Below are 27,737 nucleotides of genomic sequence, written 5' to 3'. Positions count from 1 at the left end.
ACAGGCACCTCTGCCTAATGGACAAAATGACTTCTAGTTTATGCCGCAGTTCAGTTTCTAGGGAAAGTTTTAAAATGGTAAGAATGAAGTGGCGTGATTAAGTTTAACCTGTAATTGCGAACACAGTAAACATTTTTCCCAAAGTCATAAAAAATACAACACTTAGCATCCCACATAATCAAATAAAAGGATACTACCCAAATGGGTGTTATTTTGAGAAAGTGGCTATTTAAACAAGGTACTTTTTACCTAAATTTCCACTAGTACTGCACCCTGTTCCACAAAATCAGGAACACTTTTGGGCCCTTAAAATTTAATATGCCAAAAGTGTGTGTATAATGAAGAATGTATATTCTGCTTTTCTCACATAAAATAAACATGAAGACAAGTTTACTTGGAGAATAAAAGCTCAAGATTTTTGTAAACTTTTAAGTTCAGCACAAAGATTACTACTACCCATAATAATATATTCACCCCTAGATTTGCTATGGGAACCTCCAATTTAGGGTGAATGTAGGGACAAACTTTACTGTCTGAAATATGGGTGAGCTTGAGCATGTTAACTCTGGCCTCTTCCTCTGCCTGGGGAAAGCATTTAGGAAAGACAGGTGCCTCATCATGCCCAGGTATCTATACTATTAACATAGGGATTCAGGTTATCACCTTAAGGAAGGGAATATTGATAAACTGATCAAAGAATCTGCTACTGGCTCTTGAAGAAACTGCTTATTCCAGGGTTGAATTGGGACTTCAATAATGCTGGTTTTTCAATTCGTCTAGCCTTCTCATCTGGGAATTCTAGAGCTGTAGCTCACCTCAGTAAGCAGTCTACTGAAATATGGTTTCCTTCAGTGAATTTTGGACATTAAATCCCCGTGGATAGCATAACTAGACTGTGGTAGCCCTGATGACAGATTCTCCTAATTTGTCAGTGCTACCTCTGGAGCCATAGACCTAGGAGAGAGTGATTTCAGCTACACATACCATCATTTCAGTTGAGGCAAATACCCCCAAAGATTTACTTTTCAGGAAAAAATATCAGTGTCTCTACTATCTTGACAAAAATGCATTCCCAATTTAACTCCAGTAACAGTATTGCGGGACTTGAGGAAGAAGGCCCAGTTTACAGGGAACAGTGCATGCTACCTAGTAAAGCCTAGTATTAAAAAATACCTCATTTTTCTTTTGCAAAAACATGATTTAAGTTTGCTGAGATTCTTGTGGTAATGTGCTATTTTCTCATTCCTAACCAAAACATATTTTTAAGAATTCTAAATTTAAAATGCACAACCACTTAAGTACTGAGGGAAGTAACATTTTTAAAAATTAAATCATTCCTAACTTTCCTTTGAATACTGAATGAAAGAAACATTTTACTTATCAAACTGTATACATTTTCTGGTCCACTTGCCTCCTTTTAACCGTCTTCATCTAAAAAAGTACAAGTCCAAAGTTCATTCACTAGTGTGTTAAATAACTAGAGTGATCCATTTTTCAGAGGAATAAGAAATGTTTTGAAGGGGATTCTGTGACTAAAAGAGAAATTTGGGGCCAGGTGATTAATATTCATTTTGGACTTAAAATTGTGTTTGTTATGGAAAAGATCAATTGTAGAAACTGTCTTATTCTCTATCATGCAAAAGGACGGAATATAGGGCAGTTCATATGGTGATACTTAGCTTTTGAACATTTTCAAGTTTGGTTTTCCAGTATCACAAAATCTGTAAACTTTAAAAATAAAGATACTGAAGTTTAGCCACTTATAGTGAACCTATATTTTATACTATAATTATTAAATATATCTGTGTACTTAAAATATTAGAGAAATAAAGTCATTACCCAATAAATATTGATAAGCTGTGAAATATATCCCCAACCAGCATACTTTCTATATACTGAGGCTGATCACATTGTTAACGGAAATTAACTAAGGTCTTAAGAATGTATATCATTCTTAGTATTTTCCTTTTACTCATAATTGAAATGTTCTAATCAAAAGAATAAAATATATTTGATTGAGGCTCACTGCAAAAACTGTTTTATGTTCTATTCTCTGCATATATAATGTTTCACAACATCCTTTGAATTTGATGAAACTGAAAATTCTAATGAATAACTACAATTTTATATCAGAAGACACAGCTATTGGTTTTTAAAATGGCTTCTTTTATATTTCAATTAAGTTTATGAAACTGGAAAACTACAAAAAAGGCAAAAACCTACCTAAATTAGTGTAGATTAAATGATGACCATTATTGCAAGGGAAATACTATGTCAAGGAAATGGCTCTTTGTTTTGTTGCAAAAGTGATAAAAACACAAAAGTCAATAAAACTGTTAAAATAAGTCTCAGTAATTACCAAGATCAAAATCCAGTGGCTTTTTATTAAACATGAACTTTTGTTCTGCCTGCTGCAATAGTAAATAGTGCTGACAATTGGTTTGTGAGGCACTCACTACAATAAAATGTAATTGTATCATGAGAGAAAGGTGACAATCAGGAGATCATGAAAAAATTACATATTCTCACTGGTAGTTAATTAGCCATGCAAAACCTCCTCAAACAGATATTCTCTTCTATTAGGAATGATTACTATGCAGGCCTACAGATGTCAATACCACAGTCATTCAAATACTTCTTTCCCTACTAATTGAAGGTTGTAAAGCTCTGGTGTCAAGGTTTTGCTTCCAAAGAGCTAATTTATGACTAGAAGGATATTTTATGTCTTCAGTTGCAGCAGCTACAAAATTCAGCAAATCAGAACCATCTGTGCACTGATACTTGACTCACCATTCATCTAGCAGCCAATCAGTCACATTAGTTTGCATCCTGCATTCTTGGCTCATGAACACTTGCGATGATCCAAAGTTCACAAGAAATATTAAAAATGAATGGCATCCTGACCCTACCTTATTATACACGTGTGAGGGGAAAAAAGCTGTCCTACCTTTTTTTTTTCTTGTATGTGGATAGTGTCAAGGAGGAAATGGACATTTAGTCCCCTGTCCAGTAATGCTGCTGACAGCAGTCACAGGTTTCCCCCACCGTCTTAAAAAATGTTTTGCGCTAATTCTTTTGTATTGTTTCAAGTTTAATTCTTTTTCCAAGTTCCAACTCTTTTTTTTTAACTTGATGTAAGGGTGTCAGTTGGAAGACAGCAGAGTAATGGATATATAACTTTAAAAATAACTTTTTTTAAAGAATTGTTTATATATTGAAATATCAGCACATAGAAATAATGTTTAATCTAAGATTATTATCATTACCACCAAATCATGGCCAAATGGTATGCAAAAGAAGAAAAAAAATCTAAAGAAAAGCAGCAAATAAAGGCTTTCATGAATAAAGTCAGATTAGCCCTAACCTAGTCCTCTCTCTGACCTCTCTCTGATGTCAGTGATGGCTTTGTACACAACAGAACACAGAGCCTACTACTTTTCTGTAAGAAATAATATGTCAAAATCAAGAGAACGTTCAACAGAATTTCTTGGAGCTAAGTTAAGGGGAGAGGAATTGAATATAATAAGCAAGAAACCGGGTTGTCAAACTCATTTGAAACCTAAAACAGCCTCATCTGGAAGAACACGTCACAGAGGCAAGCATAAGATCCCAGGGACTACGTTACTTACTTTGTGATTGTTTGGAGTATGCACATTTACACTCCGTCCTTCAGCGGAAAATTCCAATGGTCCTAAAGGTATTCCACCTGGGTTCAGAATCTTCTTGAGCATTTGATAGTTTGGCTTTTCATCATAGGCTAAATTATGAGCACATACCAAATACTGGGCTATTTCACCTGTGAAGAATTAAACTTTTTACGTTAATAATTGGCGAGGGATGGCAGGACCCCAGAATCCCCAAAATCTATATTTATATTTCTCTTATGCACACACCCATCCTGAAGAAACTAAGAGTGAACAATTCAATGAAAAGCACTTTTTAAATGATATCCAAAAATGACTGAAATATACGGTGACCTACAGATTTGACAAGAGAAACTGGTAGTATTTTACACATCTTTGTTGGCATTTGTAATTCACTAATCTTATCAAAGTAAGCAAATTTTTAAAATTACAGTTAGAGATTTTGATTTATGGGGTGGAACTACTAATAACTACCTGAATAATACAATAGATCAAACTTTTTTATGTTGAAGTTTTAAAAATTCAGTTAAAAACAACTATTATTTATTATAAATCTCCTTACTTCAGGGGAAAAAATCATTCCAAATTTTAATTAAGGCTTTGATTCTGAGATTGAAACAGTTCATTTAGAAATGGCCTTGAACTGTATGTGTTCAGCTGCGACAGACTGTGGACTTCGCCGAGCCCCCCTCGCGTCCTCCACGCCCAGCTGACCCGGTGCATCTGTGGCACCGCAGTCCTCCCCACGCACCGCAGCGGGATGAGAAGTTGCACCTTTTATTTTTGCTCTACTGTAATCTCCTGCCTAGGACTACAAAGTAACTCCCCCCCACCCCAAAAAATGTATGAACTACAAACTTCTAAATACAAGTAGAATTAGTACCTCAAAGATACAAATAGCAACCTTAAAACAAATGTAGTTTTTGCATTTTTGTTTCATGAAGGTGCAATCTAAAATCCAGATAAGAGTGATAATACCACATGCTGTTTACAAAAATGGGCATGCTTTTTTTTTTTAATATTGTGATATCATATCTTTATGGTGACATTTAGTCTTTACAAGACTCTTCAAAAAAACTTACTACTGACCCAAACACAAGTACTTCTTCCTTTATCATGGGTAAGAAAATCTGGGAAGCTTGGTGGGTGGGCAGAAGCGACTTCCTAACCTTCCCCTTCCCCTCCAGGCCTACCTTCATTCAAATGGGGAAATGCAGAGAAACGGGTTTCACTGCCCACAGGGAAACATTCCAAAAGGAACAGTTGTCACCTGTGTCTCCTCTGGGAAAGTCAGAGGGTGACCGTGATGCGCCATACTGTCCACGGCTATTTTTCTAGGGACATTAGGCTAATGTGACTAAAGTGAGAACTCCTGGCTCCAAGGGTTCTTTGTGTGTTTGTTTTGGATACTGTGGCAGTTAGACAACCTGGTTTTTTCCTCTCTAAGGTGTAAGATATATACAACCTGTTATCTAGCATTCGCTCAACCAGGTTTCTATTAACTAGCAAGTGCTGTGGTTTCATCATATTTATAACTCATGTTTTCAGGAGCCCTATGGGGGCATCCAATTCCTGAAGGGATGATCAAGGAAAAAAAGGTTAGATTACAGTCACTGCTATTTTAATATAAATATTCTGTTGTTCTTTGGGCCTTCCAAGATTGGTAAGCCAAGTTTGGGTGATATATTGCAATTCAATTAACCAAAATATCCCAAACGGAGAGCAGAGCCAGACACTTTGGGGACGCTTTCCACAAGTCACTGCTGGAAGACGATGGAAGGCTCACACACTCCCCCCAACTGAGGGCAGCGATCCTGCAGAGCCTTCACAGGCCTGGGGCTTGAAAAAACGAGGGCCCAGTGGGGAAGGAAAGGGAGAAAAAGGAAAGAGCCACCAGTGTTACAAATTTATTATTGTAAACTTGAAGCTTAGGCTGTTGGGATGGAGTATGGGTTTCCATGTTAGCCTTTCAAGATTTGGGCTGCTTATTTTAAATACATTTTTTAATTTGCTAGCACATTTCCAGAGCTATAAAACTAAATACTTTGACTACTATGCAATCATGATATTCTTAAATTATCTGCTTTTAAGTTAGTGAAATATTAACTATCATTTCAAGAGACAGAAACTTTTGAGACTACTATTATTATACTGAGTTGGGCCTGCACACTGTCAACTTCCTGGCTTTTTTATAAAATGTTTTAGTAATAAACCTTTTGCAAATCAGTAGAATTTTCCTGCTTACAATACCCATTCTCCTAAGCATAACTGACAAAATTAAGAGACCTTCAATTACTATTAAAGGTTCAATGTTTTGTGCTTAAAAAAAGAAGTCTGCATTTTATAAAATAATACTATAGACTCAAATGGTTTGTGCTGAACAAGAGGAACCTGGCACTCCTCCCACGATTTCCTGTATCACTCCCCTCTTCTCTTACCCTAGCTCTAGGGCGAGAAGTGTCACAGAATGCACACTGGCCTGCAGGCATTTGTCTTGTATGACCCAGGACACCTGGGCATGCTTTTCTAACCCGTAACTGAACAGTTACCTTTTGTGCAAGAGGAACAGGAAAGGGAAAGAAGTTATACAATTAAAAACAAATTCTGACATCTCCCTAGCTCTCTTTTTTTGCTGTCTTGTTGAGTAAAACATAAACTATATAGCTCGGTAAAAATGCCAATAAGAATATTAGTCAAAACAGAATATTGGCCTTTGGACCAAGTTACTCAGTGCAGTTACAAAAAAATGCAGTGCTTCCATCTTTCCACCATCCTCCCAAATGGGAACATGCTACTGTCCGCCCGCTCCATCAGAAGAAAAGGGACAGCAGGACATGGGGAGGCAGACTTAGGATCTTAGGGAATGGGAAAGGGAAAGCAGTTCTGGTTTGTTCTTGTTTCCTACAAAAATGAACAGTTTGGTTTCTTGTCAGAGAAGGGCTATAAATATAAGTTTAAGATACTTTAACTCTTTTAAACTCTCAGATGGGAACTGACACTATTTGACCTTAGCTAGAGGGTCAGTGTTCCTATTCACTTTCATAAGTCAGCTAAAAGCTAGCTTTGAGATTGGCCAATATAAATAGAGAACAAGATTCACTCTGCTTGTCTGTCGGAGGAAAAGCAAGCGTGACAGCCAAAGGGGGGCTCTTCTCCATAAGACAATGTAACACAGTTGTTACACTGGTGCCCACTGTGCCCACCATGTACTGAAAACAACAGGCACTTCAGTAGTTCTCAATCGACTTATTATTCTTACTAATAATACTGTCAATTAAATAATTCCAGAAATGGTCTATACTAACTTGAAAGGGAAAACCATTCAATGAAGCACACCTTCAAAGCCCAACGCCACATGCCTTTGCCAATCCAAAACTCTGGTGCTTTGACCCAGGGTCTAAATAGCATGCAATTGTTTTATGATTTGTTTTTTTTTCCATTATTGATTGTACGTGGTCTTTTCTTAGACCAGCATTATCTTCCTTCAACAATATATGGAGAAAGGAAGATAGAAAGTCAACTCTAGAAATACCACATAAAGCTGACTATTTAACCTAGGCATGATTCCCATAATCTGTATCTAAAGAAAAAACCCCAGTGGGCAGAGCCCAGAAAGCTGTCTCAGTATTTTTATGCAGCGTTCTTTCATTCTAATGTCAAAAAGGATCTAACCAGCCCCTGCTCTAGCAACCTATGTGTAACCCTGAGGAGGCTCCTCCCATGCCTGTGGAATGGGAGGGGGTGAATTAAACAGCTACAAAACGAGAGTGACAAATGTGGTGACCGGCAAAGCACATTGGAGAAGGTCGAAGTTATCATCCAGACTTACAGCAACTGCTTCTGGAAGGAGCCCATTTAAACACTGACTCGGGGAGCTCATCCAACAGACTAAAACGAAACAGAGGAACACACAATGACTTTGTTTTCGATCCAGTGATCCACCGTCCTGATTAGAAAGCAAAACTCAAATTCTGTGTTGGTGAATCGCCAATACCTTGACTTTTAGTCCTTTTTTCACCCACTGGCAATGCTAAGATGGAAAGCAGGAATGGGGAAGGTCCCCCAGTTCTCAGTGACCAATTTTATATCAGTCACCTAAAACTAAATAATAAATGCTTTAATTCAAGTTTACATGTGTAAAATGTAGAATGTAGAAGTAGCAATATCTATCATCATTTTTTCTTAAAAACATACACAAATACATAGAAAAACTGTGTCTGGATTTTAAGAGCATTTTTCCTCCAGTACCTACCATTGGGCAGTGTTTCATGCTACCCTATGATGAAACAGGTTAACAAGAAGTATCCAAAAGACAAAACAAAAAAGCCCCATTATTCTATCAATTTTTAGTGTTTTACATGGAACAAGTACAACTCTCTTAAATTGCTTCAGCCACAAATGCATAAACAGTCAACTAAAATCACTAGTATGAATGTCTGAGTCACAAACCCCGGCGCAGGCAGAACGGCAACAAGAAATGCTCTGATCTAGTATCACCCCACGTCAGGAAGATAAAGGGCACGAGGGAGATCAGTGTCGTGGCTGAACATGCAAGCACGCCCTGACGGGAAATTCAGTGTTATGCCTTCTCAGCAAGTTGAATGAATTATAATTATGTATTACACACTATAAGAAGTTTGAAAATGTCTACAGTTTACCTTAATTGTACATTTCATAATATATTAGCTTTACTGACCTATAGGTTTTTACTAGTAATCAAATCAAAATGAAGATATTAACATATGTAAGGATCCCCGAAATGTAAAGAGATTATATTTATTAGCAGTATAGAGTATTATTTTATATGATCCCCTATTATTATATTTGAATATACACGTAGGCATATTAAAGATATCAACAATGAATGCATCAATATATGCATATCAATAAAAAATCTAAAATCATATTGGTAAATCTTAGGAGAAAAACACACACATAATCATTAGAATTAAAATGCTAATCTTTGAATAAAGTACATTATTCAAATTCAGTAAACTGAGGTGGAAAATTGAACACTGAGACTACTCCCACATGCCCATCACTGTGCTTTGACTTGACCCGTATATTGAAAAATGTCAGTTCCATGGGGGTTAATATGGACACATCGATCACTGCAGTAAATAACTGATTAGATGGTTCTAATATTGACTTATATAAATGTGTTCATTTTGGGTGAGGGACTGGGATGATCTACATTCCAAGTGGAGAAATATTTCATATAATATTCAGTATGTCAGTATTTACAAATGCAATCTGTACCATTCTGCATCTGCAGGCTAGTTTTTCTCTCGATTGAGAACCAATGCCACACTGAATTTGAAGATTAATTTCTCTGAATCAGATGCCCCTTTTGTAAACTTCTGTTGTAACATGCCCTATTTAAAACATAGCTGCCTTTTCCAGTTGTGATATTGTATCTGTGGATAACTACTGTTGAGCATCTATTGCTATATAATAAAAAAATGGCTATGGTGTGCTACATGCAATTGACTTTTTCTTAGGACTGATCAGTGAGAAAGCAGTAAAAGAGTAACACGCCCTGTTCTCGGTCTGACCTAATTTTCATGCTAACACATTCTAGCTGAGAAAAATGGAATGTGAAATATTAAAAATGTTTATATGGCTCACAAGATTATCTTTCCTATAAACACCTCATATAAAATTTTAGTTTGTTTCTCCTCTCAGAAACAAAATATACTCCCTTCAAGACACAGGGTTAAGAAAGAGCCATGTTATTCTCACTCGAAAAATATAGGCCATTTGTCCCATTCCACATTGTTGCTTTGCACATTTAATATCAGTCAAACCGAGCTCAGACTACCTACCTACACTTACACAATGCTAATCTGAAAATACTCCTCCTTGAAAATACCACCACCTAGAATCTAAGCTTTGGAAAACACCATGTAAAGGAACAACTATTTCACTTTATAGTTTTTATTACAACTCACATACATGTGATTTCATAGTTGTTATCTTAATGAATTTTATGTCTGTAAGCTGTTCATTTTGGTAAATACTGTTTTTCAAATTTAAGAAATGTGCTTTGGTTATCACGCTAGGTACACGGTACCTTCCCTGGGATACTAACTCCCTGTAATGGATGCCCTCAGACCTGCTGCTGCACATGGTGGAACACTGAAACTCTTTACTTTGTTTTAGCAGTCTGCACAGCCACAGGGTCCCGCAGGCACGATTCCCAGGGCAGTCTCCCGCACAGCCACTGGAGCAGGCAGTAGCCGAGGACTTCAAGGTCACTCCGTCTGGACAGGGCTGTAGGAGTAAGCATTACGAGAAAAAGATGAGGGATAAGCAAGTTTTGAGAAACACAGAAATCACTGATTTCACGACTATTGATGAAATATGAAAAAGCCAAATGGGCAACGTGTTTTGTTTGTTCAGCTGGAGTAAAACTTAGGCGCAAAGCGTTTGGCTCCAGTCCACAGACAGGCAGTGACTTGTTGCTGTTGAAAGTAAGGGTCAGTTTCCTCACCTCCTCCAACTTCATCCTTCCTTAGTCTAGCCTGTCACATGAACTTGATCTCCATGGCCTCTGACATGATCCAGACAACCCATAACCTGGCACCAACACTTTCTCAAAGAGCCAAGCAGTAAAACAAAGAAATAAATGTCTGCAGCTAAATTGCTAACATATGTTCCAGGAAGCCCACGGGGTCCGCATTGGTCATGCAGAGACCCTGTGAGTGCAGACTAAACACTGATGGCCTTTTCTGCTCCGCTCACACTGGCAGCATCTGAAGGTGGAAGAATATGACAAAACTGCCATCTAGTGTGCGGGACTAAAACGCAGGTCTCTCTTAAGATATTTTTTAATTAATGAAAGTACGGGATAAAATATGCCTACTATTTTGGGTTCTAAACTTTTACAGATGCTAATTTTAGATATAGACAGTGCTGCACTAAGGTTCTGATCAAACACCCTGAACAGGAACTGTCAGGATGAGGCAACGGTGTGCCTGGGAGTGTGGGCAGAGGGGGTGGGAAGTCGATTCTGAAGCCAAAGAGAGGCTTTCAGCATTTACAAGATGGCTTTTCATACAAAATGCAGTGAAATAACATTTTTAGGCCACTGCAAATATCTTTTAGATCAAACTACTAAATTCTATAGACTGATTCCATCATAATTTTATTTTTTTTAAAGTGCTTTATTCCAAAAGATGGGCAATGAAATCTAACGAACATGCCAAATATAACAAACATTATTGAAGTAATAATTAAAACATGAACAAAATCCCACAAAATAAACTCATTTTTATAACCATTCCAAATTGTTACAAGACAATAGGCTGATATTCACGTTTCTACCATCATCTGAATGCTCATCCGTGCAGGGATATCCAGCCTCCTAAGTGTCATCTGTGGCTGTTACACATGCTGTGAGTAGGGATCCTGTTTTGTTATCTTTCATTAAACAAAGTCCAATACGCCACTCGGTCAACTTAGTTTTTATTTTAAAAAGTTACCTGAGAACAAAGCTCCTAGCACGTCACAACTACTTTGGTTACCATACATGAGTTATTATAAAAGCAGAAGACAAAATTAGCCCTCACACACACTCCATCTTAACTGCTATTAGAGTATTGGCTTATTAAAGGCCCTTCAGTCCAGCAGAACGCTACAGTCCCGTGGGGGCCGTTTACTCTCTGCACAGGCTTCCACGATGTCCTAATGCAAGTGCTGGCTCTCGTATGGAAATAAAAACACGATCGCTAGCACACTGTTTGGGAGTGCTTTCTTCAGTAATAAATCTCCCATTAATAATGGAATGGTTCCGTTTGTACAGATGTGCTCACAAGTCCCTTTTCCACTGTGGCAATTCCTGATTAGCACCACTTAAGAAAATTCACATCCTCTAATTTTCAAAAAATTCTATTCTGGCACCTGTTTGGATGTCACAGGCCTCACACTAGAGGCTCTCTGAGGAAAAACAATCAAGAATTAAAATGGAATGAACCCTCCTAGTCACTTCCCCCCACCCTCTAGCTGAGGGATTAATTGATAGGAAGCTGCCGCGATAATGACAAGTCATTTAGATTTCTGAAGCCAATCTTTTGGAAACTGGTCTTCATTTGAAACAGCCCTTTGAGAGTTAACTTTCCTTCACTATTATGGTTTCGTCTTATCTAATTAAAATACATGATCACATTTTCAACTTTTTACTTATTTTCTTTTACTGCATATACACATTAATAACTATGATTAGGCAAGAGTTTTACCACTGTTTCCATTAAGTTCAATAGAAAATACATGTGATGTTTTAAACATCCTATAGTTACTCTTTTCCACCATGAAAGGGTAAGACAGGTGTACTAAAAGTGTTTCTAAATACATATGCTGCCTGAAATTCCCTCCTAGAAAAACAAATTAAAAGTCTGATGTATTTTAGTGAAGTCAAATGCTAAGATTCTACCTACAGCGATGTCTTCTTTCCATCTGCTGTACCCAGAAAAGCGATTTTAATGCCTGTTAATTTAATTAAAATTAAATACTCTAGACAATATGTAAATAACACAATGAATTGACCCTATATATCTTTAATTGACTTTAAACTACATCAAAATATAAAGACATTAAAAATAATTATTGAATCTAGGAAATGAATATTTTGATATTTACTACATTATTCTAGGTATTTCCTTTGTATTTCAAAAGAAATAAAATGCTGAAAGTAAAAACAAGAGTTGATTATAGTTGAAGAGGATTATTAATGTCTAAGTATAAAAAATATTTTTTTAAATTTGAAGGCTGAAATATATTATGGATTCTTTTATTTCTGTATAATTTGTATTCCTTTGTTCATTTACTTTTTATTTTATTGTTTTTTCCCATCATCACTGACCCCCACACGCCCTACCCCACCCTTGCCCATCCCCTCCCCCCACAATCGCCACACTGTAACAGTGGGTTCTTCAGTTACATGTGATGGTTAATACAATCGTTAATGGTATGTTTTTATATGGACTGCCTAAAGAAATCAAACTATTACTCATACCACTCATAGTGGTATTGGAATGTAGCAAAATTTAGTTATTAATATTTTTCTTCTATACTCTCTTGTTAGTTTCTAAAATTTAGCATCTAACTTTTATTTAGCTTATTAATATGGAGCAAGGTGAATGACTCTTTTCATGGAAAGCCTATGCTGTTCTTGACTGCTCAACGTTTCTAAATTGTATGGGATCGCCAGGGGTAACAACAATTGAAAAAAAAAAAGGCACGGGGTGGGGGAGGGGCTTGAGTTCTATTTCACTAGCAAGCAGATTACAGAAACAATTGACACTGAAATGCATCATTAAAATAAAAATAACTAGCCCTGGCTGGCGTAGCTCAGTGGATTGAGCCCAGGCTGAGAACCAAAGTGCTGCAGGTTTGATTCCCAGCCAGGGTACATGCCTGGGTTGAAAAAAAAAAAAAATAACTGATGTGCTTTATGGAGCTGCTGCTGTGCCAGACACTCTAACTACTTTTACATTATTTCATTTAATCATCCGAATAACAGAAGGTAAATATTAACCCTGTTGACAAATAAGAAAACAGAGGCTCAGAGAGGTTAAATAACTTGCTCAATGTCACATAGCAAAAACCAACACAGCTCTGCGCTGAAATCCATCTTTCATATCCAAAGCCCACACTCGATCGAATAATTACTTTGCCTCCATCATTACTTTTAATACCATTCAAACAACATTACACATACCACTTCTATAGTTAGGAAATTATTTGCAGCAGTATTTTAATTTAAAATATCAAAAGATATACTGACTCAAATAGAGTTCTTTTGGTAAGGAATAAACAAGCAGCAGATCCTGAGGTCCAACCTGTACCATTAAGAAATTTTTTTTTAAAGATTTTATTTACTTATTTTTAGAGAGGGAAGGGAGGGAGATAGAGAGAGAGAGAGAAACATCAATGTGCGGTTGCTAGGGGTTATGGCCTGCAACCCAGGCATGTACCCTGGCTGGGAATCAAACCTGCGGCACTTTGGTTCTCAGCCTGCACTCAATCCACTGAGCTACACCAGCCAGAGCAAGAAAATTTTTTATGCAACTATCCTTTCAAGATACTGTTTCTTTCAAACTAAGAAGGGTGTCTAGTTAAACTGTTAATTCACAAAGTGTTAAACCATCATCTGAAGTTGGTACAAGAACTACAGAGGAGCTACCTTAGAGAACTGGTCCTTATTCTCAAAACAAACCAGCATGAAATCATCTGGGCCCAATTCATCAAATGAAATGAAAGAGATTGGGAGAAAAAGAAAAGTGCATGTGTTAATCCCAAAATGGGTCTGATTATTTGCCTAAAGTTTTTTCTGTTTAGTTTTATTTGTAATACAGAGTAACGTTATGAAGTGTGAACAAAAACAAGTTTGGTAGGAAATAATAAAGCAAACTTGAAAACTTCTGCCCGAAGCAGACAGAGTTTAAATATCCCAAATACTAGCTTACACGTTCAGAAATGACAATAAGAAAGCAGAACATGTCTGAGTAAGACGCTCACCTGACCAAGCGAAGGGGACTATATGCAAAACAAATTCGATTTCAGTTTTATTTTTCTAACTAGTAACCTATGTTAGTATTTTGTAAATTTAGATGTGTAAAATGCTGTAAATTCAGAGGTGAAAATGCTGGGAAATGCTATAGTGGCAATAAGTTTTTACAAATTCAAAAAGGTTACTAGAAAAAAAGGATGCAGTGCATGACATTGCAAATAAAATATTAAATCCAGGTCTCTTATTTTTTCTGTACCTTTTAAATTCTAAGCCTTAGGTTTGTTTTGGGGGGTGTTTCTGAAACACTATAGTGAAGGCTTAGGAAAGTTAATTCAATAGAGCAAAGGTAAAGGTATCTTACTTTTGGCCAATGTATATTCTTAACCCAGCCAAACAGTTCCACCTATGTTATGACTTTAAAAGTCATGTCTAAATGTCGAAATTGGGCCCTGGCTGCTGTGGCTCAGTGGACTGAGCGCAGGCTGCAAACCAAAGGGTCACCGAACAGATTCCCAGTCAGGGCACATGTCTGGGTTGCGGGCCAGGTCCTCAGTTGGGGAGTGTGTGAGAGGCAACCACACATTGATGCTTCTCTCCCTTTCTTTCTCCATCCCGTCCCTCTCTCTAAAAATAAATAAAATCTTTAATAAAAAAAGTCAAAATTGGGTCATGCCATGGAGAAGGAATAGTATCTCCATTATTGTTTAGAAACACATCAACCAAATACTATTTATAGCAATCAAATTTACCTAAAAATAGAAATCAACAGTATTTTTTTTTCTGATTACTAACAGATCCAGCAGAGCATATCAATAGCTTGATGGTTTTCCTTGACATCTTATCTTTGAAAATGGGTTCCTTTTTTGAATCATTGTTTAAGAGGATAAATTTTGTGTAAACCATGTCACTTCCCCAAGTTTGGTAACATGAAAATACATTCTCAGTTTATTTCACATATATTTTGTAAGTTGGAGTGCTAAATTAGAGTGAAATGAAACCATGCAAGAAATAACACAAGTCTTGGATTTCATATACGATAGCAATTGGCAAAAATAAAAAAGTATGTAATATATCTTTCCTTGATACTGAATATATTACATAAATAAACAGACATTTAAAATGCAATTTAGACATCATATTTCATGGTCATCAATGATGTCAAATTGAAACAGGTATTATACACTCAATGTACAGGTCTGAAGTATTTAAAAAAGCTCAATATGTTAAATGCAGTATATCTCTAGAGAAATTAGGTATTGACTGCATGCCTCAGTGAGTAGAAAAATCTACAAAAATCCATACCACACATTGATCCAAATATTGCTTTTTTAACATTACAAAGAATGTAACAAATTTTAAAATAGTATATTTGACACAGATATAATTCTCTTTAATTATTAGGCAATGAGCCCAATATATGTCAATATTTATACATGTTAGTTTTTATGAAGAATAAAAAATTAATAATAAAAGAGATAAGCCCAACATACATTACCCTAATTTTACACTAAATGAAGAACTTCAGCCACTGAGAAAATACCTTTGGGTCATACAAGAAAATTAAGTTTGAAAGAGTAACTGAAATTTTTAAAAAAACATATAGATAAATGTGTGCGTGATAGTTCCAGGAATATTTATCCATTCATCTGTCAATCTAGCCATCCATTTCCATATATCTCTTTGGTTTGTAATAATACAAGTAATCCTGCTTTTACTTAAACTAGAAAATGCTTCGGTGAAACTGCCGATTGGCACCTTATACAATCTCCATCATAAAACCAACTAATCCACAGAAAAAATGAGAGTTAGCTATGGTTTATGAATAACCATGACAAAAGGGGCAGAGACCAGAGAGTCTGATCAGGTGAACAGTCTCTGTGAAACGGCCAATTCATAAACCGGTTTCACACTGCGGCCTGATACTCACTCCCCCGGGCCTGACGGGACACACACGCCCCTGACACACACCAACTGCCTCGACAACCACAGGGTCCATTTCCAAGTGACAACTTGATTTGTTCTTTATCTTTTCCTTTGCATTATCTTTCTAAGTATTTTTTTGATCTCTTAGTTGGACTGGTATAGAAAAGATTTTTCTAAGATTAAACTACATAGTGACTGGACTGAAAGTAAACATAAATATTTATGAATCTGACCTTTGCATTAACCTACAGGATTTGTGGCCCTGCTTATTCTGGTTCCTAGATATGGCTAAATAATTATTTCATTTCTAACAGAAATCTAAAGTGGAATGTTTTATTTTGGAAAAGTAAATGCAAAATATTAGGAATGAGTTCAAACATCTGAGGATATAAAACCCTTTATTTTATATACACTAAAACTGCATATTAAAACTTGAGTGTGTGTATATATATATGCTTATATATATATACATGCAGCTGTGTGTTTGCATATATTTATGTATATCTATATATAGATACAGATATGCCTATAAGTTTAGTACATATTCTATTGTAAATGCATTAACGAAATCTTTATAGGAATCCTATGAAACCTATAAAAATGAATATTTACTTCAGCATATAACTTTCCAACAAATACCAAAAATTTGTAAGATATGCTCTTCCCTGAGTAGTCCTCCCGGGATGAAATATTTTCCTACCATCATTTTCAGTTCAATATTCTCCTCTGAAGACGGAGCATGGTGAAATTTGTACTCCTCATTACATGTATTATTACTCAGGGGAGAAACAACTTAAATGGACTACAGAATAAAAATTTGTTCAAATCTTTATGAAGATAGCACAAACACTGCCCTAAACTATGGAATAATTGGAGAGGACTTTCAGAATTACCACAGTTCAATCGCTGACCAGACCAACAAGTAAAAGCTCTTCTTCCCACTCAACAATCACACTGGTTTCTTAGCTGTTTTAATGGTCAGTACCGCAGTGTATCAGGATTAGATCTACCAGCTGAAACAAATGGCCCAACTATAAGTTAACATAATCAGACAAATGCTTAAGAATCTGTAATTTCCAGTTATCCCACTAGCAAAAAAGTACTCCCAGGTTTATGAAAGTTCTTTTATACTAATAAATCTGGCAGGAGTAAAGAACAAAAGTCACTGACGGTAAAAGAACTTTAAATCGAACAAGAACCCTATATCAATGAGCATTTGATTCCTACATTTCTAACTTAATTAAACCCATGTCCCGTTTATATCTTTAAATGCTCATTGATTCATTAACAATGTACATGGTGGAAAAACACACACTCTTAACTTGAGTGATCATTACTTTTCTAACCAAACTATTCTTGAAAAGTAATTTAGCAATTTCTTTTACTCTAATCCAAAGTACAAAAGCTAATTTCCATTTTAGAAGATGTAACCCACAACTCTTCCTGGAAGGAGGGAAGCATACAACAGACACACCTGCACTTATCTCCCTTTGTCACTGGCCTCCTGTAAACCAGGGTGGGTTTTAATTGCTCTGGAAAATTATCGAGACCCTCTACATTACATGGCCAATGGTCCTTTTAATAGGAAAAGCAATAATATTACCGTTGTTTGCACCAAGTAAAACTCGTTAGAAAGGCTCCATTTAGGGTAACAGTTCAACAGTCATTAACAAGTACAAATGTCCAACTGCCTTTTAGTGAGAATGTGATTCTTTCAATGTTGTTTAAAATTATTTGTATGGTTTAGCATGTTTGAAAACACTTTTATAAACAAAGTCTAAAAAATATAATTTTGAAAACCAAAGTTTTTCAATAATCACCCTTTTTTTTTTACTAGCATAACATTAGAATTGACTTTTTGTCTTGCTGACAGAGCAACTAAAAAAGTACAGTTGCATTGACCATATTGATTGGGAACAAAGCAACCATCAGTGGGACTCCGTGCCATATATTTTCAATATTGACCTCCCACTTCCTTTTCCATGGCTTTCTGGGTCGGCTATTGGATTTGGACTGCAGTGTAATAAACAGCTAAGGTTTAATTAATGGTAAATGAATACAAGACATAGGTTATGACTTTAACTAATTAGGGAATTGTTGAATTAAGTCTGCCTTGGAATGCAAGGCAGTACAATCAATATCCAATAAAAGGACTATGTATGTAATTTACCTGCAAATGTGTTTCCAATACCATCAAAGTGAGTTTAAATAAGTAAGATATATGAAAAGAGACTAGGAGAGATTTCCACAAGTTAACACTTCATAGTTTCAGAAAAGATTTTCTTCGTGTTGAGAGGTGGCATCTCCCAAGGCTCTGATAAGGGCACAATGAAAAACAGGAGCAAGTCTTCACGTGCATGCCTTTGCCAAACCTCTGATGTTCACTACAGCAGAAAAATCCAGTTGCTGACCTCCAAGTTGAACCTACACAAACTAGTAATTTCCTATCCCAAATGAGCATCAAGCTTTGCTTTCTTGACACCCTTTTTGCTTTTTTTCACTCGCCACAGTCTGTACCTCCCCCACGTTAACACAAATATTCACTGGCACACAGGAATTCACTCCTTTTGATAAAAATCTCACCAGTGCTCTCACTCATCAAAGGGACTATGCAAAGGTCATTTCATGGAGTCCTGTTACTCTTTTAACTATTCTTGTGAAATAAAAATAAGAAAAAGAAAAGAGAAACTTACCTACTCCCTTGTGGGCATCCAAGCTAGTAAACTCCATCGTCCCATTATGGCCTTTCCTAGGGTTTTCCTGATACTGTTTGTGGTTCCCACTGGGACAATATCTGTAGGCAAGTCCATAATCTGCAAGATAAACCTGGAAGACATGAACGGACAGATGAATAATGCTTTTGTCCTCTGAAAATATAGCCTTTATAATTAAGTCTTAAGAAACTGTTAGGTTAAGAGCAGCCCTAGATCTTCATTTTATTAAACCAAATGGTGCCTTAGGATAAAATATATACAGCTGGGGGCCATAACTACTAACTTCCCAACCTAAAGCCTTACTTCATCACAGGCATATCGTGTTTCTGAGTTGACTTAGATTTTCAGTCTTTTTATTTTCCTCCCAAATTCCCTTCCCTCCAAGTGGGTATCTAGACATCTATAAACCACATGTCTCTTTATCTGTATTCATACAGCCTATGAGGCTCTGCCTTTTCTTGTAACCCCCTCCCAGTAACATAGAATTGTTTCAAGCACAGAGAGGGAGATGAGAACAAACAATGGGAAAATATAAACCAAAAGTTACAGGAACCCCCATTAACAGGAAGTATAAAAATAGTGAAGAGACTGTAAGAGGTAATGACTCTAAAAAAACAGAAGCACGTTGTCTGCATTTAAGAATGGAACATCAGCGCAGTACTTCGACCTCTCAGATAGGTCCATACCATCACTGTTATCTTTGTAAGTCAGTCGGAATTGCACACAGGGTTTCCAAAACAGAATATAAACTGTTAAAAGTCAGAAGGCAATCCAGGTGAGTCTCTCTCTGATTGCTTCGGAGGAGGAGGAGGGAGAAGCAGTGTCACAGAGAAAGCATACACTGATTGGGGGCGCTGCTCTGCCTAGACACTTATTCTGACGCACAGTCACAGTGCAGTAGTTCCCAATTATATGCTACCATGCTCCCTCCCAAACGAAAGCAGTTTCAACTTTTAAAATGTGTTGTTTCATACATATTTCTTTAAAATTTAGGGATTGAGACATTTCATGATGTAGCTACAAAACAACAGAGTAGTATTGAAAGACAACTTGCATTTTAAAATATCTATTAAAAGAAAATTTAGTATTTAAATGTTAGTTTAAGTTTTTGCTTTTAGGAAAGCCTAAGTAGGAGGTGTTTTGAACTTCAAAATATAAACAGCACAGAGTTTTTTCTTCATTTGCTGCAGAACACAGCTTGCTAGCGTGTCTGCAAACACAGCATAGCAGCTCTGCCTCTCCTGCACACAGGTGCTGTTTCTCAGCACGGTCTCAGCAGTAACTGATCCCTGCGCCCTACAGCAATCGACTTCAGGGCCAGGTGTGTAACTGGATTCCTGCTTTCACTATTTATGATGCATTTTTATCTTTATCTATTTAAAGAACTAGATAGATTTCACTTTACAAAGTAGATCCCAGAAATGTACATATGGGTAATTTAGCAAACAGAAACATATAGTAAGGTACACTAAAGAAGTGGAAGGGAGGGAGGGAGGGAGGAAGGGAAAGGGAAGGAGGGAAAGGAAGGAAGGAAGGAAGGAAAAAAGCTATCAGGAAGCTTTCCATGTAGTCATTAGCCAAAAAGGTAAGACTGAAATTTCATGGAGTACCTAGTATACCTCAGAGCATGCCAAGACCTTTACATTCATTAACCCATGCCATCCTCATAGGAATCCTGCACGTAGGTACCATAAACTCCACTTTACTCATGCAAACAGAAGCTTAGTGAGATTATGTGACTTGCGCAGTAAAATGGAGCCAGAGTTCAGAATTTTCACTCTCGATCATAGTCAAAGGGAAATTGCACTGCACAAGTTAAAAAGACAAGGAAGTTGAAAGACCAAAACTTGGAGACAAGGAATACTTTCTTGAAGAAAGTAGTCAAGACCAGTGCAATTGGGGAGAGAGACTAAACTGGACTCCACTGAAACAAAGGTGGGAATGCTTTTAAATACTGGGAGTGAGCTTGTCAAAAGTAGTACAGGACATTAGGGGAGGCTGGTCAAAGTGGCTCAGTCATCAATGTTTGCTAATTGGTGCTTAGGCTCCTACCTCCTCCTTCAGAGACTGAAGGGATAGGAGCACAATGTTTCTTAAAGATTACATTACAATGGAATGACCCCCAGGTCCTTGAGGTCCTTGAAAAAGGACTTTTCTTTGTTGGGAGGTTTTTATTACTGATTAAATCTCCTTACTAGTGATTGTTCAGATTTTTTATTTCTTCATGAGTCAATCTTGATAAGTTGTATGTTTCTAGGAACTGATCTATTTCTCCTAGGTCATCTAATTTGTTGGTATATAATTGTTCATAGTAGTTTCCTATGATTCTTATTTCTGTGTTATTAGTTGTTATGTTGTTATCTCTTCCCTCATTCCTAATTTCATTTATTTGGGTCTTCATTTTCTAATTTTTTTTAGTTTATGAGTATTTTTTATTGATGCTCAACTACAGTTGTCCCCATTATCTCCCCACCATTTTCCCCACCCCACCCACTCTCACCTCCCACACTCAATCCTGCCACCTCATTGTCATTGTCCAAGGGTCCTTCATACATGTTCCTTGATGACCCTTCCCCTTCTTTCCCCCATTATGTTCTTCCCCCCTCCCCTCTGGTTATTGTCAGTTTGTTCTTTATTTCCATTTTGCTCATTGGTTTTTTTGTTGATTAGGTTTCACTTATAGGTATGATCATATGGTATTTGTCTTTCACCACATGGCTTATTTCACTTAGCATAATGCTCTCCATTCCATCCATGCTGTTGCAAAGGTAGGAGCTCCTTCTTTCTTTTGCTGCATAGTATTCCATTGTGTAAATGCACCACAGTTTTTTGATCCACTAATTTACTGATGGGCACTTAGGGTGCTTCCAGTACTTGCTATTATAAATTGCACTGTTCTGGACATTGAGGTGCACAGGTTCTTTTGAATTGCTGTTTCAAGATCCTTAGGGAATAATCCCAGCAGTGGAACTGCCAGGTCAAAAGGCAGAAGCTCCAATCAAAAGACATAGGGTAGCTGAATAGATAAGAAAACATGACCACCACACACGCTGCCAACAAGGGACCCAACTCAGAACAAAAGACTACACAGACTGGATGTGAAGAGTTGTAAAAAAAATATTCCAAGCAAATTGACAGGGAAAAACAGCTGGCATAGCAATACTCATATCAGACAAAATAGGCTTCAAAACAAGGGCCATAAAAAGAGACCCTGAAGGACACTTCATAATACTCAAGGGAAGAATCCACCAAGCAGACATAAGCATTGTAAACATATATGCACCCAACATAGGAGCACCCAGATATGTAAGTCTTGGAGGACTTCAAGAAAGATATTGACAGCAACACACTTATACCAGGGGATTTTAACACCTCACTGTGAAAAATGAACAGATCTTCCAAACAAAATATCGACAAGGATATTGCAACACTGAACAACACCCTAGATCAAATGGACTTAACTTTCATCCCAAAGAAGCAAAATACACATTCTTTTCAAATGCACATGGAATATTTTCAAAAACAGACCACATGATAGGACAGAAAACAAGCCTCATCGAATTCAAGAAAATTGAAATTATATCAAGCATTTTCTCAGACCACAAGGGCTTGAAACTAGAAGCCAACCTCAAGGAAAAAAATCAAAAACACTCAAACTCATGGAGATTGAACAGCATGCTATTAAACAATGAATGGGTTAATAGTGAGACCAAGGAAGAAATTAAAAAGTTTCTTGAAACCAATGAAAATGAACTCACAACTGTCCAAAACCTATGGGACATAGCGAAGGCAGCCCTGAGAGGGAAGTTCATAGTGATACAGGCCTACCTAAAAAAGACAAACATTTCAAATAAACATCTACAAGAAATGGAGTAACAACAACAAACAAAGCCCAGAGCAAGTAGAAGGAAGGAAATAATAAAGATCAGAGCAGAATTAAATGACACAGGGACTAAAAGAACAATTCAAAGGATCAACAAATCCAGGAGCAGGTTCTTTGAAAAGATAAACAAAACCAACAAGCCTTTAACCAGACTCATCGAGAAAAAGAGAGAGAGGGCCCAAATAAATACAATCAGAAATGAAAGAGGAGAGATTACAACTGATACCACAGAAATACAAAGGACTGCAAGAAATTTCTATGAGCAAGTATATGACAAGAAATTTGAAAACCTGGGTAAGATGGACAAATTTCTAGAAAAATATAATCTTCCACAACTAAATCAAGAAGAAGCAGAAAATCTGAACAGACTGATAACAGATAACAGCTGACAAAATTGAAGTAGCAATCAACAAACTCCCATTGCACAAAAGCCCTGGTTTCATAGGAGAATTTTACAAAATACTTAAGGAAGAGCTAACCCCTATCCTTCTCAGACTACTCCAAAAAATCTACGGAGAGGGAAGATCCCCAAACTCTTTTTATGAGGCCAGCATCATCCTAATTCCAAAACCAGGTAAGGACACAAGAATGAAAGAAAACTATAGGCCAATATCTCTGATGAACGTAGATGCTAAAATCATCAACAAAATATTGGCAAATGTCATCCAGCAATAAATTAAAAAATTTATTGTATTTTTTCCATTATCATTTAGTCCTCTTATACCCCCTCATCCCCCAAAGCACCACACTGTTGTCCTTGTCCATGAGTCCTTTTTCCTTTTTGCTCAATCCCTCCATTCCCTAACCTCCCCCGACCCTTAGCTGTCACCCTGCTCTCTAAGAGTCTGTCTCTATTTGCTTGTGAGTTTAGTTTGTTCATTAGATTCCACATATGAATGAGATCATATGGTATTTGTCCTTCTCTGACTGGCTTATTTCACTTAGCTTAATGTTCTCCAGTTCCCACCCACACTGCTGCAGAAGGTAATATTTTCTTTTTTTTTTTTACAGTCAAGCAGTATTCCATTACATAAATGACTCATAGCTGTTTTTATCCACTCATCTACAGATGAACACTTGGGCTGCTTCCATATCTTGGCAATTATGAATAACACTCCAATGAACACAGGGGTGCTTATGTTCTTTTGAATTAGTGTTTTGGTTTCTTTTGGATATATTGCCAGAAGTGGGAATGCTGGGTCAAAAGGCAAATACATTTTTAAATTTTTGAGGTATCTCCACAGTGCTTTCTATAGTGGCTGCACCTGTCTGCATTCCCACCAATAGTGCAAAAGGGTTCTCCTTTCTCCACAACCTCACCAGCACCTGTTTTCTGATTAATTGATGATAACCATTTGACAGGTGTGAGATGATAGCTCATTGTGGTTTTAACTTGCATTTTTCTGATGGTTAGTGACACTGAGTATCTTTTGATATGTTTTTTGACCATCTGTATGTCTTCCTTGGAGAAGTGCCTATTCAGGTCCTTTGCCCATTTTTTAATTGGGTTGTATTTTTTGGTATTGAGCTTTGTAAGTTCTTTACAAATTTTGGATATTAACCACTTATCGGATGTATTGGCGAATATGTTCTCCCATTCTGTAGGTTGTCCTTCTACTTTGGTGTTTTCCTTTGCTGTGCAAAAATGTTTTAGTTTGATGTAACGACAGGTTTGTCTATTTTGTCTGTTTTCAAAAAAAGCTCTCAGTTGCACTGATCTTTTCTATTATCTTCTTAGTCTCTATTTCATTTGTTTTCACTCTGAAATTTATTATTTCCTGTCTTTCACTAATTTTATGCCTAGTTTGTCCTTCTCTCCCTATGTCCTTCATGTGTAAAGTTGGGTTGTTTTATTTTAGATCTTCTTTTTTTCATAATGTAGGTGTTTATTGCTACAAACTTCCCTCTTAGAGCTACTTTGGCTACATCCCATAAATTTTAGAATGTTGTATCTCCATTTCCATTTGTCTAAAGGTATTTTTTTATTTCCCTTTTGATGTCTTCTTTGACCTACTGGTTGTTCAGGAGCACGTTGTTGAATTTCCACATATCTGTGAATATTACAGTTTTCCTGTTGTAATTGATGTCAAGTGTCACACCATTGTGGTTAGAAAAGGTGTTATATTATTTCAATCCTCTTAAATTGACTAAGTCTTGTTCTGTGGCTTAATTCAATCTATTCTAAAGGTTGTTCCTTGTGCACTTGAGAACAATGTATACTCCTTTGATGTTGGATGGAATATACTGTATCTATCAGGTCCATTTTGTTTAACACTATAGTTTAAGTCCAATGTTTCCCCACTTATTTTCTGCCTGATAATCTCTCCATTGTTGAAAGTGGGATGTTGAAGCCCCTGACAATTATTGTATGCCTGTCTATTTTTCCCTCAGGCCTGTTAATAGATGCTTCACACATTAAGTGCTCCAACACTGGGTGTATAATTGGTAGTCTTCATAGTGGGTAGAAGTCAAATGATCATAGAATGCTATTGCACAAAATAGCAAAATAATTATCTCCACCTCACTATGTAAAACTTTTCTTTTTGAGTTTGGATTTTTAGCTACTAGTGTAGTCTATGATTCAAAAATGTTTATATTGTTACAGATTCAGTGAGAATTCAATTCTCTAAAATTCTCATAAAAGTTTTACTACCAGAATCTATGAATACTTTAAAATATTAGATTGTAAAGCACTAGTAAAGAAATTTAGGAGTGACTGTATTTGGTAGGTAGTGTTTTGATGTAAGAGGTAGTAAAGCCAATAATTTGTATGAAGTAATAAATGTTGACAAATTATTGTATTTCAGATTAGGTCAAAGTGAGAGTTTCTACTAAGATAATAGAAATGCACAGTTTAAAACTGTGTCTGAACAATTCAAAATAAGAAATAAAAGGCCAAGAAATGTCAAACAAGATCAAGAAGGAAAGAAAGGAAGTAATATTTGTTGAGGTTCTAATTATGTGATAATCACTGAGCAAAATACCATTCAAAAACTATTTCATTAAACTCAACCACTCAGCCAGGCAGTATTTGTCTCATCCTAGGTATAAGGAAGCTGAGCACCCCAGTAGGTAAATAACTTGCCTAAGTCACAGAACTAGTAAAGAATAGAAGCAGGATTCAAATCCATTACAATATGACTTCAAAGTCCATTTTCCAATATAATATACAATTTCAGATTCTGCCCATTTATGAAAGTTTGTTGAAGTAACATATAAGTAAGCAGAATCCAATCTACAGTTGGGTTTGCAGTCTAGGTCTTGTTTTTGTATGCCCTTGAGCTATGAATAAGTTTTATATTTTTAGGATTGTAAAAAAGAAAAAGAGTATGCAACAGAGTCCCAAATGTGGCCCACAAAGCCCATGGAAGCCTAAAATATTTACTATCTGGCTCTTTATAGAAAAAGTTTGCCAACCTCTAATGTAAAGAAAAACTCGGTTTCAGGTAGTATTTTTTACATTATGCCTTCTTTCCTGTGAAATCAAAAATAACAACTAGGTAGTATTTTTTACTTTAAGTATAAATATATATGGGTGCATGTATATACATATATAAAATATCCCTAGTTTTAGAAGCTTGTAGTAGGAAACTCAAGATCACCAGACAGAGAACCATTGTTTATATTATAATAAGACTAGACATAGTCAATTTAAAATCCAGCTCCCTGATGCATTTTAAATTATTTTTATATTCAACTTTTCTGAATTTAGTAACCATTTCCTTTCCCCATGAGTCAAAGGACAGCCCTGCCTGCTTCTCTTTCCAAAGAACATTCTATTACACTGCACTGCCTCTCATGTTCCTACATGGTACTCATTTTTCTCACCTTTCCTAGATATGCTTTATATTTTCTCTAACTTTGTGAGGTAGGTAGGGATGATGGTGTCATTATCCACATTTAACAGGTGAAAAATAATGTGAGTCACCCAACACTCACCAAGTGCAGCTTCTTCAAAGGGTTTTGTTTTTATTGACCTTCTTAACAACCCCCCACAAATACCTAATCTGAGCTAAAGCTTTCATGAACTTTTGATTTTAATACCTTATTCCTGAAGGCAGTGTGGCAGCTGCTGAGCTGTAATCCCATCCAGGAAGAGCTGGCCTTTCACCAGTGAGGAGTACAATCAGCTGAAAACCTCCCGTGGCAGGATCACCAGGAACCACCAGAGCATGTAAGTCAAGGCCACACTCCTCCCAGGCGGTTCCTGGCAACCTGGGATCATGGTGGGGATACTGTGTGGCCAATTCTACCCAATCAGAGACTCTTCTCCTGAGCATTCTTTGTTCTGCTGCTCCCTAAAAGGAGCCTTTGTCAAAGCTTCGTCGGATCATAGTCTGAGCTCTCCCTGCTCAACCCTTCTTGTCCCCTTTCCTTTCATAGGTGTCACATCAACATCCCACTCTACAAGGATTCCTTGTCCAATGCTGCTGCTTCTCCTTTTGTCCCACATAGGTAGCATACTTCCTTTCCCCAATAAAGCCCTTGAATGGCTAATTCTGTCTCAGCATCTGCTTCTCTGGGAACTGGATTTGACACAGATGGTCTGTAAATGATAGCCTTGATTAAAAGCTCTAAACAAATGAAGATGAAAACAAAGTTGCCTTTGATGACCATGAAAAACACAACATTCCTATACTAAACAAGCCTGTCTCAAAAATCAACATCCTATTTTACCTAGCTAAAATCTATGGGTAGATTTTCACCCATGTATGCTACATCCTCGAGTTCTGTACTTAGGACAAAGAAACCTCTACTTCCCATTTCCTTTGCTTCCTAATGTTAATAGGCTCTTATAATGCTTCATCTTTCCAAAGGGGTGGGTGAAACTAACAACGAAAGAACACCTGTGATAACTCTTCTTTGCAGTGAACTGCACGGGAAGGGCCTTTGTCTTCAATTTGGCACCCTAAGTGCTCTTCTCTACTTCCTGCCAGACGTCCTGGATTCACAGTTCACACTTCCTGGATTCACAGCTTATACCTGAGTCCTATTCTAGCATGTAGATAGATCCCTTTAACCACAAGGCAACTTACTGGGTTATCTGGTATGTCAACATGGAT

At 36.8% G+C, this 27,737-nt stretch overlaps 1 protein-coding gene across 6 annotated transcripts in view; it reads right to left on the bottom strand.

The window, feature by feature from the left end:
* Nucleotides 1-27,737, bottom strand: part of VRK2 (VRK serine/threonine kinase 2) — an 89,120-nt gene that overhangs the window by 11,808 nt on the left and 49,575 nt on the right. For all 6 annotated transcript variants that reach the window (XM_036027991.1, XM_036027988.1, XM_036027989.1 and 3 more), the window contains 4 exons: nucleotides 18,771-18,903; nucleotides 9,797-9,917; nucleotides 7,474-7,532; nucleotides 3,630-3,796 (listed from right to left, as the gene is read on the bottom strand). In XM_036027991.1, the coding sequence (XP_035883884.1) occupies nucleotides 3,630-3,796; nucleotides 7,474-7,532; nucleotides 9,797-9,917; nucleotides 18,771-18,903 (480 nt within the window). The remainder of the gene's footprint in view (nucleotides 1-3,629; nucleotides 3,797-7,473; nucleotides 7,533-9,796; nucleotides 9,918-18,770; nucleotides 18,904-27,737) is intronic.

Source organism: Phyllostomus discolor, chromosome 6 (assembly GCF_004126475.2).
Source record: "Phyllostomus discolor isolate MPI-MPIP mPhyDis1 chromosome 6, mPhyDis1.pri.v3, whole genome shotgun sequence".
Classification (NCBI taxonomy): Eukaryota; Metazoa; Chordata; class Mammalia; order Chiroptera; family Phyllostomidae; genus Phyllostomus; species Phyllostomus discolor.
This window is presented reverse-complemented; position numbering and strand designations above follow the sequence as displayed.